This window comes from Ochotona princeps, chromosome 21, assembly GCF_030435755.1.
Source record: "Ochotona princeps isolate mOchPri1 chromosome 21, mOchPri1.hap1, whole genome shotgun sequence".
Lineage (NCBI taxonomy): Eukaryota > Metazoa > Chordata > Mammalia > Lagomorpha > Ochotonidae > Ochotona > Ochotona princeps.
This window is the reverse complement of record NC_080852.1, coordinates 33952898-33964610: the sequence shown is the minus strand read 5'-3', so window position 1 is coordinate 33964610 and position 11713 is coordinate 33952898. Positions and strand designations below refer to the sequence as shown.

General features: G+C 63.8%; 1 protein-coding gene across 2 annotated transcripts; it reads left to right on the top strand.

The window, feature by feature from the left end:
- The first annotated feature begins 101 nt into the window (after positions 1 to 101).
- On the top strand, positions 102 to 10231 carry TPRA1 (transmembrane protein adipocyte associated 1). 2 transcript variants are annotated; one of them, XM_058678887.1, is made up of 12 exons: positions 102 to 242; positions 442 to 733; positions 4945 to 5085; positions 6099 to 6231; positions 7688 to 7774; positions 7865 to 7937; positions 8039 to 8118; positions 8585 to 8695; positions 8785 to 8845; positions 8953 to 9055; positions 9136 to 9216; positions 9947 to 10231. In XM_058678887.1, exons 3-12 carry the CDS (start codon positions 4961 to 4963, stop codon positions 10212 to 10214), a joined length of 1122 nt encoding a protein of 373 aa, XP_058534870.1. In that variant the 5' UTR covers positions 102 to 242; positions 442 to 733; positions 4945 to 4960; the 3' UTR covers positions 10215 to 10231. The 2 variants fall into 2 exon arrangements, with proteins under 2 accessions (XP_058534870.1, XP_004581411.1); XM_004581354.4 differs by lacking the exon at positions 442 to 733 and having other exon boundaries at positions 131 to 242; positions 9947 to 10230.
- Positions 10232 to 11713: the final 1482 nt, after the last annotated feature.

The following is an 11713-nucleotide window of genomic DNA, read 5'->3' as shown; positions in this document are numbered from 1 at the left end:
CCCTCTGCCTCCCTGCCCAGGTGACACGCAGGTGGCCATTGCGGGCTGCCCCGCAGGCGGGAGGCACGCGACGGGGAGGATCCTGGAGACTCCGCCCCGGACAGTCAGGCCCGCCTGCTGGGCGCCGGTCTCCCAGAACAGGTCAGTAGCCCAGCTGCTGACACCTGGACAGTGCGAGAAGTGGAGGGTGGCAAGAGGCGGAGCATCCGTGACTCGAGTCCGCTCAAGTGGACCGCTTTTCGGTGAGAAACGCACCCGACTTCTTCCGCACGCAGCGGGGGGCGTGCTGTCTCTTTAAGAGGGCAGCAGCCGGCCCCGCCTCCTTGGAAATCTGATTGGCCTCTTCGGTTTCTATTTCGGCGAAGGTCCTTTCCTATAGGCTGCTGCGGTTTGGGGGGCGGGCCTGGGCGGCACTAGTAGGGACAGTGGTTGTTTTTGCAGTTTCGGCCGGACGGAAAAGACGCGCCCGCCTTCTGGGTCGCCGGAGCCGGGAAGGGCTGCGGGGCGTCCGGGCGTCCGAGCGTCCGGGGTTGGCGCGCTCGCCGCGGCGTGTCTTTCCGCGGAGTCAGCCGTCCGCCGCACTTAAACGACGCTCCCCGGCCCGAGCTAGCCTCTCTCTCGAACCCTGCACTGGAGGCCCGGGTCCCGCGGCCTGTGCGGGGTTCACGCACCTGGCGGCCGGAGGCCGATGGGCGGCCCAGAGGGCCGGTCCTGAGCGCGGCCCGGAGCTCAGGTAAGGAGACGACCCTGTCCCTGTCCCTCGCCGCGCCGTGACGCCCCAATTGCTGCCTTGGCTCTTTGGGACCAGGGATCGGGACCCGCCCACCCCAGTTCCTCTCTGCTGGGGTGACCCTCTGACCACTCGGGGGGCGCAGCCTCCAGAAGGAGGCCTTGGGGAAGTCTCAGGGCCCGGGGAGAGGGTCAGGAGGGGCCCCACAAAGCTGCTGAAGGCCCCAGGGCAGAGCTCCAGGGCCCCTCGACTTCCCTGCAGCTTCAAGGCCCTGGGGAGTGTCGTGTGTCAGCTGAGGCCGCAGTCCAGCCGGGGGGCTTCACTGTCCCACGAGGGACCCCTCTTCCCCTCCCCCAGACTCCAGACTTCCTCCTGGCTTGCCGAATAAGGGTGGGGGCCGACCTGGCCTGGCCGCTCTGCAGCGAGAAGGGCGCAGCGGCGGGGTCCCCTTTCCCAACTTCCCCAGGCTGGGAGCTAGAGGGTCCCTTGTTCACACTGCAGGGTTCTCTGGAGAACTTGGGTTGTACCAGGCACGGCTGTTGGTTCTCAGATCCCGTGTAAACACACAGCTAGGGCCGCCTCAGAGAGGCCCCCCCAGGCAGTAAGGAAAAGGCAGGTGGCTTACACAGGGACATGGTCCAGGAGGGCTGCTTGGAGGAGGTTCCCAGACAGCTGGGGCCTGAGCTAGCAGGCAAAGCCAGAGGGTCAGAACAGGCACAGGGGCTCCCGTGGGGTTAAGAACAAGCTTGAAAGAAAATGATAGCCCAGGGCTGTCCAGTGGGAGACGCGAGGGAGAGCCTGGCAGGGTGGGCTGAGACCTGGCCTTGGAGGCCCAGGGGAGGGACGCTGGCCTCCCTCGCCTTTGCCCCAGGGGGCTTTGTTTTGTTGTTGTTGTTTGGTTTGGTTTGGTTAGATTTGATTTTTAAAGGCAGAAGACGGAGAGAGAAAGAAATGTTCCTTCCAATGGTTCACTTTCCAAATGGTTGCAGTGGCCGGGCCAGGGCAGGGAAAAGCCAGAACCCAGGAACTTCAGCTGGGTCTCCCACATGGGTGGGCTGGGAGGGGTGGCTAAGCCACCTGCTGTCCCCTCAAGTGCACTGGCAGGAAGTGGGCTCCCGAGCTGTGTAGCCGGCACTCACAGCAGGAGAGTGCAGGCTTAACCCGCTGTGCCACACAGCACTTAGCCCTGCTGTCTGGGCCGCTGGCTGCAGGGCCCTCTCTAGGTCAGCGTCCACCCCACCCCCATGCCAAGGGCGGAAGGATCGTGGGGGCAGGGCGCCTGTCACATGGAGTCCTTGCTATCCGGTTGCGGTTCCAGGGTTTGAAAGCTCCACAGCCTGCTTGGGGTGGAAGGCACTCTCAGAGGCCCCACAGCCCCACTGCCCGGCTCAGGGTGTCCCCTGGGAGAGGTGAGGTGAGCACAGCTGAGAGGTGGGGAAGCCCAGAGAAGGCAGGGCACTAGCCAGGGGCACAGAGTGCGTGCCCAGGACCAGGGGCAGCCTGCTGCACTGGCTGGTGGCTGGGCAGGTGTTGGGAGGAGAGCTGGCCTGTGGAGGTGGCCTCTGGAATGTTAATGAGGCCGCCAGAGCTATCTCCCGGTGTGCCCCAGTTTCTCTGCTCCTGAGGCCTGGGGTTGCCCCTGGGGACCCAGTTGTCTACGGGCTCGGCCTCTAGCAGTCCCTGGGGACCCCCCCTGCCCTGTCCTCAACCAGCCTTCCTGCCTTCACCTTTTCCAGGAGCTGGTGGCCCCAAGGCCTGGGACCCACCAGAAGGAAATGCAGTGTGACGGGGGAGTGGGGAAACGTGGGTGTCCTGGGCCAGCTCACAGCACTCAGAGCAGGCCAGGGGCCCAGCCTCTGTGGGCCTCTGCTTTCCTCTCCGTACAATGGGGCCATACCTGATGCGAGCACATGTCCCCGCTTCCTTAGGGAACCCTGGGCCCCCTGTGTGCGTGCAGATCTGCGCTGATGTGCTTCAAAACCACACTGTCAGTTACTGCGTCAGCAGGGGCGTGTGCTGGCGACAGCCTCCCAACTCCAGAGCGGCCGGCAGCTCTGAGCAGGCCCGTGTCCTTGACCCACAGGTGGGGGAGCGCAGGCTTGGAGAGTGGCACCTGCCAGGTTGCTGACTGGCAGAGTGGGTTCAAGGAGAGCATCCGACACCCCTCCCTCCTTTCCTCACACCCTACGCAGCCCTTCCCCTGGTAAGCCACACACACATGGTTTCCTTACCCTACCTTGTCAGGTAGTAGCTGACTGTCCCCATAACATTCAGTGGAGGTGACCTGCCCAAGGTCTCATGGCAGGCACGGGGCAAAGCCAGATGTGCAGCCCAGGGCTGCTTGACTCTGGACCCTGTATTAGCTGGAAGCCCCTCCCCAGCAAACCCAAAAACCCAGACTCCGATGGGCCTAAGCTGGAAGGGAACCAGAACCGACTGCGCTTTGTAACTGGGACATGTGAGGCGGCAGGTGTGACTGGATGCAGGGGCCCGAGGAAGGCCCCCAACTCTTGACCGGGTGCAACCCCTTGTTAGTTTCATACCTGTTGGGGTGTTTCATACCTGGCCAGGGTGATGTAACACCCTGATTGGCCAGGCCCAGATCATGTGGACTATGATCTGCCCCCACCCTCAGGCAAAGCCCTGTCCTCTCCTGCCAGAACTGGTGCAGTCACTCCCAGGGTCGGAGGCACCTCCGATCCCTCCAGCCCCCCTCAAACAGCCCTCCTGTGGCACGCACCTGGGCACGGGTGCCTTCTGACCTGGTCCCACCAGCCTCTGAGTTCGTCCAGCCTCTGCGGCCACACCTGCCTGTATTCCGCCCTCTAGGCAGGCCTACACCCACTCCCACCTCAGGGTTGGAGCGTTTGCTGTTGTCCGGGGTTCTCCCCTGCTGGCATCTGTGGAAACAAGACAGATTACCTATGTCGCATGCCACTCTGGGTGCCAGCTGCCAACGACACACACGCCAGGCCCCGGAGTCTTTTCTGTGCCTCCCATTGGCCTGTCCTGCCCAGTTAAACCTTTACACTTCTCTTGAGATGCCCACCTCCCCCACACAGTGAGCGCCCTTGGAGCTCACCACCTAGCAGGAAGGCTGCCCTTGAACCTGGTCCAAGGCAGGTGCGCGGTAAGGTCGCAAAGCAAGTGCAGGAATTGGGGAGGGGGGCTTTTTGTTCACATCTCTCATCACACAGCAGTGTCACCCTGGGCTGTGAGTGTGTGCCCTGGACATGTCACTCTTCTGACCTCTGACCTTTGCTGAAGTAACCTCCGACGTGCCCCTCACAGGTTTGTGACTGTGAGTCACTGTGGTGAGCATACCTGCGTGGCCACCACCCGGCTCAGGCCCCCTGAAACAGAGGTGCCATCCATCTACACAGCGGCCAGCCCAGACTGCATTCCTGCATGGACCATACCACCTGCAGGTGGCATGCCTGGCTCCACTTGACGCCGGGCCTGGTAAAGGTGGGCTGTGGCCGGGTGCTGTCGAGCGTTCTTCAGGCTGCTGAGAATTCCCTGGCACAAACCTTCCCTCCTGTGTATTCCACTGCCAGCAGGTCCCTGGCTGCCCCCAGCCTGCAACTTGTCATGAACTGACCTGTCTCTACCGTTTCTGCTGCAGATGGAGACAGCAACAGCAGGTTATCAGGCCCGGTCCCTCCGGTCAGTGACTCAATGCCACCCCTGCTAAGCCCTGGTGCCCTTGGCCCTCTGCAGAAGTGCCTGCCACCTTTCCTCAGAGACACCAAGCTAGACGCCTGGCTTGCTGTGCCCCTGGCCTTGGGAGCCCAGTTCCCTCGGCCGCGTGTTCACTTGGAGGCCTGTGTGTTCCCAAGGCGGCAGCAGCGGCGGGAGGGCCCAGCTCAGGCAGTGTGCGACACTCGGCCGTGACCCTCACCAGCTGTGTGGCAGGCAGAGTGGCGCCAAAGGTGCCCGATGCCAGGATCTCCCCACGCACAGGACCTGTTGGAGGTGCCCTTTGGGGACTCAGGCATGGGGCAGACCAGGAGGTCGGAGCGGGCCTTTGAGCTGTGCTCATCACCTCTGCTTACCACCTCCACTGCCAGACCCCACGGAGACACCCCTTTAAAGTCACCACCAGGGAGGCCTGAGCATGGGGGTGTCCTCCATGTCCCCCCATCCAGGAGGCTGAGCTCCCTGCATGGGGAGGGCCTCTGTACGTCTCACCCTGGTGGCTCTCACCCCCACAGGGCCCCTGCTGGTGGGATGGACACCTTGGAAGAGGCAGCTGGGGCCGATGGCAGAACAGCGTCACCCCCACCCGTGGCCCCCAACATCAGTGTGCCCCATCGCTGCCTGCTGCTGCTCTATGAAGACATCGGCACCTCCAGGTGCGGCCGGGCAGCCGGGGAAGAGCAGGGAGAAGGTGTGAGGAGAGAGGCCAGGCAGTGGGAGGACTTGGGAGGAGGGAGGGGGACAGGTGTGAGGAGGGAGGGGGACAGGTGTGAGGAGGGAGGGGGACAGGTGTGAGAAGGAGGGGGGCAGGTGTGAGGAGGGAGGGGGACAGGTGTGAGGAGGGAGGGGGCAGGTGTGAGGGAGGGGGGCAGGTGTGAGGAGGGAGGGGGGCAGGTGTGAGGAGGGAGGGGGCAGGTGTGAGGAGGGAGGGGGCAGGTGTGAGGAGGGAGGGGGCAGGTGTGAGGAGGGAGGGGGGCAGGTGTGAGGAGGGAGGGGGCAGGTGTGAGGAGGGAGGGGGCAGGTGTGAGGAGGGAGGGGGCAGGTGTGAGGAGGGAGGGGGACAGGTGTGAGGAGGGAGGGGGCAGGTGTGAGGAGGGAGGGGGGCAGGTGTGAGAAGGAAGGGGGCAGGTGTGAGGAGGGAGGGGGCAGGTGTGAGGGAGGGGGGCAGGTGTGAGGAGGGAGGGGGACAGGTGTGAGAAGGAGGGGGCAGGTGTGAGGAGGGAGGGGGCAGGTGTGAGGGAGGGGGGCAGGTGTGAGGAGGGAGGGGGACAGGTGTGAGGAGGGAGGGGGACAGGTGTGAGGAGGGAGGGGGGCAGGTGTGAGAAGGAAGGGGGCAGGTGTGAGGAGGGAGGGGGACAGGTGTGAGAAGGAGGGGGCAGGTGTGAGGAGGGAGGGGGCAGGTGTGAGGGAGGGGGGCAGGTGTGAGGAGGGAGGGGGGCAGGTGTGAGGAGGGAGGGGGCAGGTGTGAGGAGGGAGGGGGCAGGTGTGAGGAGGGAGGGGGCAGGTGTGAGGAGGGAGGGGGGCAGGTGTGAGGAGGGAGGGGGCAGGTGTGAGGAGGGAGGGGGCAGGTGTGAGGAGGGAGGGGGCAGGTGTGAGGAGGGAGGGGGAGGCACGAGCTCCCCGAGTGTCCTCAAGCATCAGCCCCTCTAACCGTCTCTAACCCTCCCAGGGTCCGGTACTGGGACCTCCTGCTGCTCATCCCCAATGTGCTCTTCTTTATCTTCCTCCTCTGGAAGCTTCCGCTGGCCAGGGCCAAGATCCGCCTCACTTCCAGCCCCATTTTTATCACCTTCTACATCCTGGTGAGTTCACGCCAGTGGCTTCGGTGCTAAAAAGGAATGAAATAGCTACCGCTTTAATGGGACATGGCCGGATCCGGCTGATGTCATCAAGGCCTTGCCTCAGTCACGTCCCCCCACCGGCCCCCTCACCTGCCGGCTCCCCCACGTCCTGGTGCCGCCTTTACCCAAGGCACTTCCTGTGGCTGGTGAGGAGGGGGGAGGGTCAGTTCTGCCAGACCCTGTGACCAGGGAGGGGAGTGGTCCCTAAAAAGGAACTGTGGAGCTAGGACTAGAGCAGCCTCCCATGCCACATGTCCTGGGGGCTAGACTCCTTCCTGTGGCTGCCTTCTCACCCCCTGGCATTTCTGGCACGGGCTGTGGCTGAGATCAAGTTCCGCCTGCAGGTGTGGGCTTTCCTGCTGTCTTCCCCCAGGGCCCCTCACCCCAGCCTCTGAGGGCAGGCTGGCTGCTTGGGGTCTTAGCATTCCTGGAACACACAGCTGGGCCAGGCAGCTAGGCCATCCCAGCCCGCTCACTCAGGGGCACTGTGTCCCAGAGAGCTCACAGATAGAATGAGATAGAATCTGAGCCCTGATCATGTGGCTGTGTGGCCTCAGCCAGGGGCGTGGCCTCTCTGTGCAGGCTCTCCATTAGCTCACAGTACGCCTTAGAGCACCAACCGGGTGTCCTGCGCCAGTCTGCGTGGTGCCCACAGGTGCAGGTGTGTAGGAAGGGTACCACTTTGCAGCCTGTCCTGTCGAACCTCCTCGTGGCACAAAAGCCAGCCTCTTGTGCGTCAGAAAACCCTACCTAACCGCTCCAAAGCCAGAGAGGTGCCGAGTGGGACCAACAGATGCTGGCTTCAGGGGTTCCCCAGTGCTGCTGGGCCTTGTCCTTGCAAGTCACTGGTCTGACTTGGAGGAGGTGCTCTTGCAGGTATGAGCTGGCCTCTGGCTCACAGTCCCATCCCTGCGGCAGCTCACGTGTTGGGGGAGAAGGGGCCTCAGACACTTTGGCAAACCTCCCCTCTTCCCCAGGGTCTTGGCACCTCCCGGACCCCGGGCTTCTCTCCCCGAGTCCCTATGTCTTGGACTGAAACCATGCACGTGGCAGTACTAATGGTCTCCATGTGCTTGCCCTCTCTGGGTGCTGGGTCGTGTCCCTAATCCCATTTGACCCTTCTAACAGTCGATGCCAGCAGGGGCTATTCTTACCCTCCACCTCCCCATAGAGGGAAACTGAAGCAGCTGGGACCCGTGCCCACCCTGCTGTCTGGAGGCTGCTGGCGCTGGTCAGGGACAGCTGGGACCTCACTGCCCATGAACCCGGCCTCATTGCCTGCTCTGCCCCCTGCCTCCCTCTCCCGAGATACTTCCCCTCTGCCTTCTTCCCTCGGGAGGAATGGAAGGCCCCTGTGGACACGGGGCAGGGCTGCTCTCCCCCATTCCTGACACCAACCACACCCCTTGCCCGCCAGGTGTTCGTGGTGGCGCTGGTGGGCATCGCCCGGGCCGTGGTGTCTATGACAGTCAGCAGCTCGGACGCCGCAACGGTTGCCGACAAGGTGTGACTGGGCCCGCTGCCCAGGGGTGGGCTGGGGCCACAGGGCCTGGGGGCAAGGCCTCCAAGCTGACCCTCTGCCCACTCTGTCCAGATCCTGTGGGAGATTACCCGCTTCTTCCTGTTGGCCATCGAGCTGAGTGTGGTCATCCTGGGCCTGGCCTTCGGTGCGTGCACAGCTGGGCTCCCTCCCAGCCCCCAGCCAGGGACCCACCCATGACTGTCCCTGGGTCCGCTGCCCACTGACCGGCCGGCCCCTTGCTTGCAGGCCACTTGGAGAGCAAGTCGAGTATCAAGCGGGTGCTGGCCATCACCACCGTGCTGTCCCTGGCCTACTCGGTCACCCAGGTGAGAGGCAGCGGTGGACAGGAGATGCTGGAGCTGTGACGCAGGGCTCCCCCTGCCTGAGCCAAGCTTACCTCGCTCAGGCTGTGCAGCTTTACCCGCCCCTCAGAGACCACCTGCCCCCCCCAAGGTTCCCATCCAGTAGCCATGGCTAAGGGAGGTGGGTGGGGGGTGTCAGCTCCTGCCATTTGAACAAGAGCCAGGGGGAGGGGGGCAAAAGCTGTGGTACAGAACCATCCCCCAAGAAATGAGCATCTGGAGTCCCCATCTCAGGCCACACATGGGGCGGCCTCGCACTTGCCACGGACCCTCGCAGGACAGCCCAGGACCGGCCTGCCCAGCAGCAGGCTGGGCCAGGCCCCGGGGGCAGTCACCCAGGGCGCGTGTGGGTGAGGAGCGCACCCTGGCCTTGCACCTGGAGGAGGTGGGCCCGGCCAGGAGCCTGAGCGCCGCCCCCCCCGCCCTGCAGGGGACCCTGGAGATCCTGTACCCAGACGCCCACCTCTCGGCTGAAGACTTCAATATCTACGGGCACGGGGGCCGCCAGTTCTGGCTGGTCAGCTCGTGCTGCTTCTTCCTGGTGAGCCCCACGGCCAGCCAGGGGGCTGGGGACCCCAGGGGTGGGCTTCGCGCAGGAGCGCCTCACTGTTCACTGCCCACCCCCCACAGGTCTACTCCCTGATAGTCATCCTCCCCAAGACCCCCCTGAAGGAGCGCATCTCCCTGCCCTGTGAGCGGCTGGGGGCGGGAGGGGGGCCGGTGGGGCCGCCCTGGGGGGTGGACACAGTGGGACTGCCCGAGCCTCACGCCCTGTCCCCTGTCCCCGCTGTCCCGCAGCGCGGAGGAGCTTCTACGTGTACGCGGCCATCCTGGCGCTGCTCAACCTGCTGCAGGGGCTGGGGAGTGCGCTGCTGTGCGCCAACATCATCGAGGGGCTGTGGTACGCGGGGCGCGGGGGCTGGCGGTGGGGGGCGACCAGGGAGCCCCAAGGCCCGCCCTGACCCGTGTTCCCCGCCCCAGCTGTGTGGACGCCACCACCTTCCTCTACTTCAGCTTCTTCGCGCCGCTCATCTACGTGGCCTTCCTCCGGGGCTTCTTCGGGTGAGTCGGCCGGCGCGCGGGCGCCCCCGAGTGGCGGCCGGCGGAACCGCACCGCGGCGCGGGGCCCTCCAGATGCACGGGCATGGGGGGCGTCGCGCGTGTGAGTGCGTGTGTGTGTGCGCGCGCTCGTGGTTCTGCATTGCTGTTTCCCCATGCCAGAGCTCTTAGCTAGCTCATCCCTTCCTTGACATGTTCACAATCACCTACTCCGTGCCTGACGCTGTCCTTAACCAGCAGAAGCCACAGGGAGGAGAGGAGAGGGGTCCCAGCATTCCCTAAGCTGGTGCTAAGGCCTGGGGGGAGGGAGGCAGGGAGGGCTATGAGGCCGAGAGGGGATTGGTCTCGCTCCTCTGTGGTCCAGCACACCAGCCCTCTCAGCCTCAGCCTGCTCCTTGTAAACCTGGGCAGTGCTTCCCCCCCACCCCGCCCAGTCAAGAGGCCCCGTCAAGGCCGTAGGAACTGCAGGGCTGGGGGGAGCAGGGTGTTTCCACCATGAGCAGGTGCTGTGGGGGTTTGGCATAGAAAGCAGGCCTCAAAGGCTCCAGCCCACACGCCCATGGCCCGGGGCAGCCTGCAGGACCCCACAATGAGACTCCCCAGGGCTCTCGGGCAGGCATCAGGCAGCTGTTAGCACACTCCCGTCCCCACCTGATGGCCCTGGTCCCAGGAGTGGGCTCCTCCCTGGGCACCCCACCCTGGGGTACCCCCTGACGCTCTCCCTGCCCACCAGCTCTGAGCCCAAGATCCTCTTCTCCTACAAATGCCAAGTGGACGAGACGGAGGAGCCAGACATGCACCTGCCCCAGCCCTATGCAGTGGCCCGGCGGGAGGGCCTGGAGGTGCCGGGGGCTGCTGGGGCCTCCACTGCCGCCTGCTACTCCAGCACCCAGTTCGACTCAGCTGGTGTCGCCTACCTGGATGACATTGCCTCTATGCCCTGCCACACGGGCAGTATCAACAGCACGGACAGTGAACGCTGGAAGGCCATCAACGCTTGAGGGGGGCTACCACAGCCCACCCACCCTGCTGAGCTGGGAGCAGCCAGGCCGGCAGTACCTTCTGGAGTCTGGGTGGCCGCCGCATTTGGGCCTGTCTGCACGTCCCACCCCTCTTCCTGTCTGCGGGGGCTCCCAGGACCCCATGGGCACCCCACCTGCCTTTGCTCTGGTTGGCCACATGCCCAGTCATCTGTGAGCCAGGCCCAGCGGGGCAAGGCCGAGGGCCCCTGCCTTCCTCAGGCCTCCCTGCCCTGTTCCCATGACACTCTGGCTTTCTCAAAGCCCTCCAGGGTGGCTGAACTGAAGCATGTATATTTTCTGGATCTATTTTTTAATAAAAAGCAAAAGAGGCAGTTGGTGTTGGAAATGTCAGGGCTGAACCCAGGGGTTGGGGGAGGGGCGTGGAATCTCCTGGAGCTGCTGCCCTCCACCAGGTGGCACTGGCCAGCACCCAGATCCTGGGCTGGCCGGGAAGTTGAATCCTGTGTCTGAGCAGAAAAAGCTGACATGGCCGAAGACCTCCCCAGTTGTGCCAGCCATAATGTCTCCCTCCGTGTTTGGGGTGGCTCCTGGCTTCAGCCTAGCCCAGCCCTGGCTGTTGGGACTGGGAGTGAACCAGTGGATGGAAGATTTCTCTGTCTTCAAATTTAAACACACACTCACACAAAACATGGCTGTCAGGCCTGATGTCTGGGTGTCTCGGGCCCTCCCAGGACACTTGTATGTGAAGAGAGTGGAACACAAGTTTGCAGGCGGGACACGCGGCTCTGGCTCAGGGAAGGGACTGTGGGTGGACCCCCCAGGCCAGCGGGGGCAGAGGGGAGCCCTAAGGCCCAGGCTGGGGTGGGTCCCTTGTCTGGTCTGCCCTTCCTGTGTGTGCTGCTGTCCTCAGGGTAGCCTCCTGGTCACAGCAGGGAGGCACTCACCCCTTCTGATGGAGGAACTCCCCCCTTCTCCCCCACCCCCTGCTCCGGGGGGTGCTGGGAAATGCAGCCTGGCCTTGCTGGGGAGGGAAGAGTCTGCATGTTACTGTTCACAACTAGGGAGGAAGGAAGCAAGCAAGCCAGGACCAGAGTGGAGCCTGGCAGTATGCGAACACTGTGGGGACCCTCCCCTCCAGCTTCGCAGAGCTCCCCGCTTCCCCCACGGGCACCCACAGGCACTTCTGAACTACTTAGTGAATGACAGCATGACACATGCAATTAAGCCTCCCAGGCGCCCCTCCTTTAATTCCCTCCTCTGACTCCCCACCCCCCCACTGCGCATTGGGGTCCCCTCTGATTGTGTTTCTGCACACAGCTGTGAGTTGCTGCACCCTACACACCAGGTGGTCATTTCTCACATGCTTTGAAATTGATCACATGGGGCCACAAGGATCACTTGCTTTTACAGCCTGCCGCTTCCTTCTGTCATATGGGGGGGAGGAGCTTTTCTGTATTGATACTTGTAGCCACTCTTTAATACTCTGCTTATGTAAATAAGGCATCACATCAGCAAGC

Excerpts from the sequence above, each read along its gene's own strand:
- TPRA1 (XM_058678887.1), top strand. The coding sequence starts at position 4,961 with ATGGACACCTTGGAAGAGGCAGCTGGGGCCGATGGCAGAACAGCGTCA. Across the intron at positions 6,232-7,687 it reads TTATCACCTTCTACATCCTG|GTGTTCGTGGTGGCGCTGGT; the intron begins GTGAGTTCACGC and ends CTTGCCCGCCAG. Across the intron at positions 8,696-8,784 it reads GCTCGTGCTGCTTCTTCCTG|GTCTACTCCCTGATAGTCAT; the intron begins GTGAGCCCCACG and ends CACCCCCCACAG.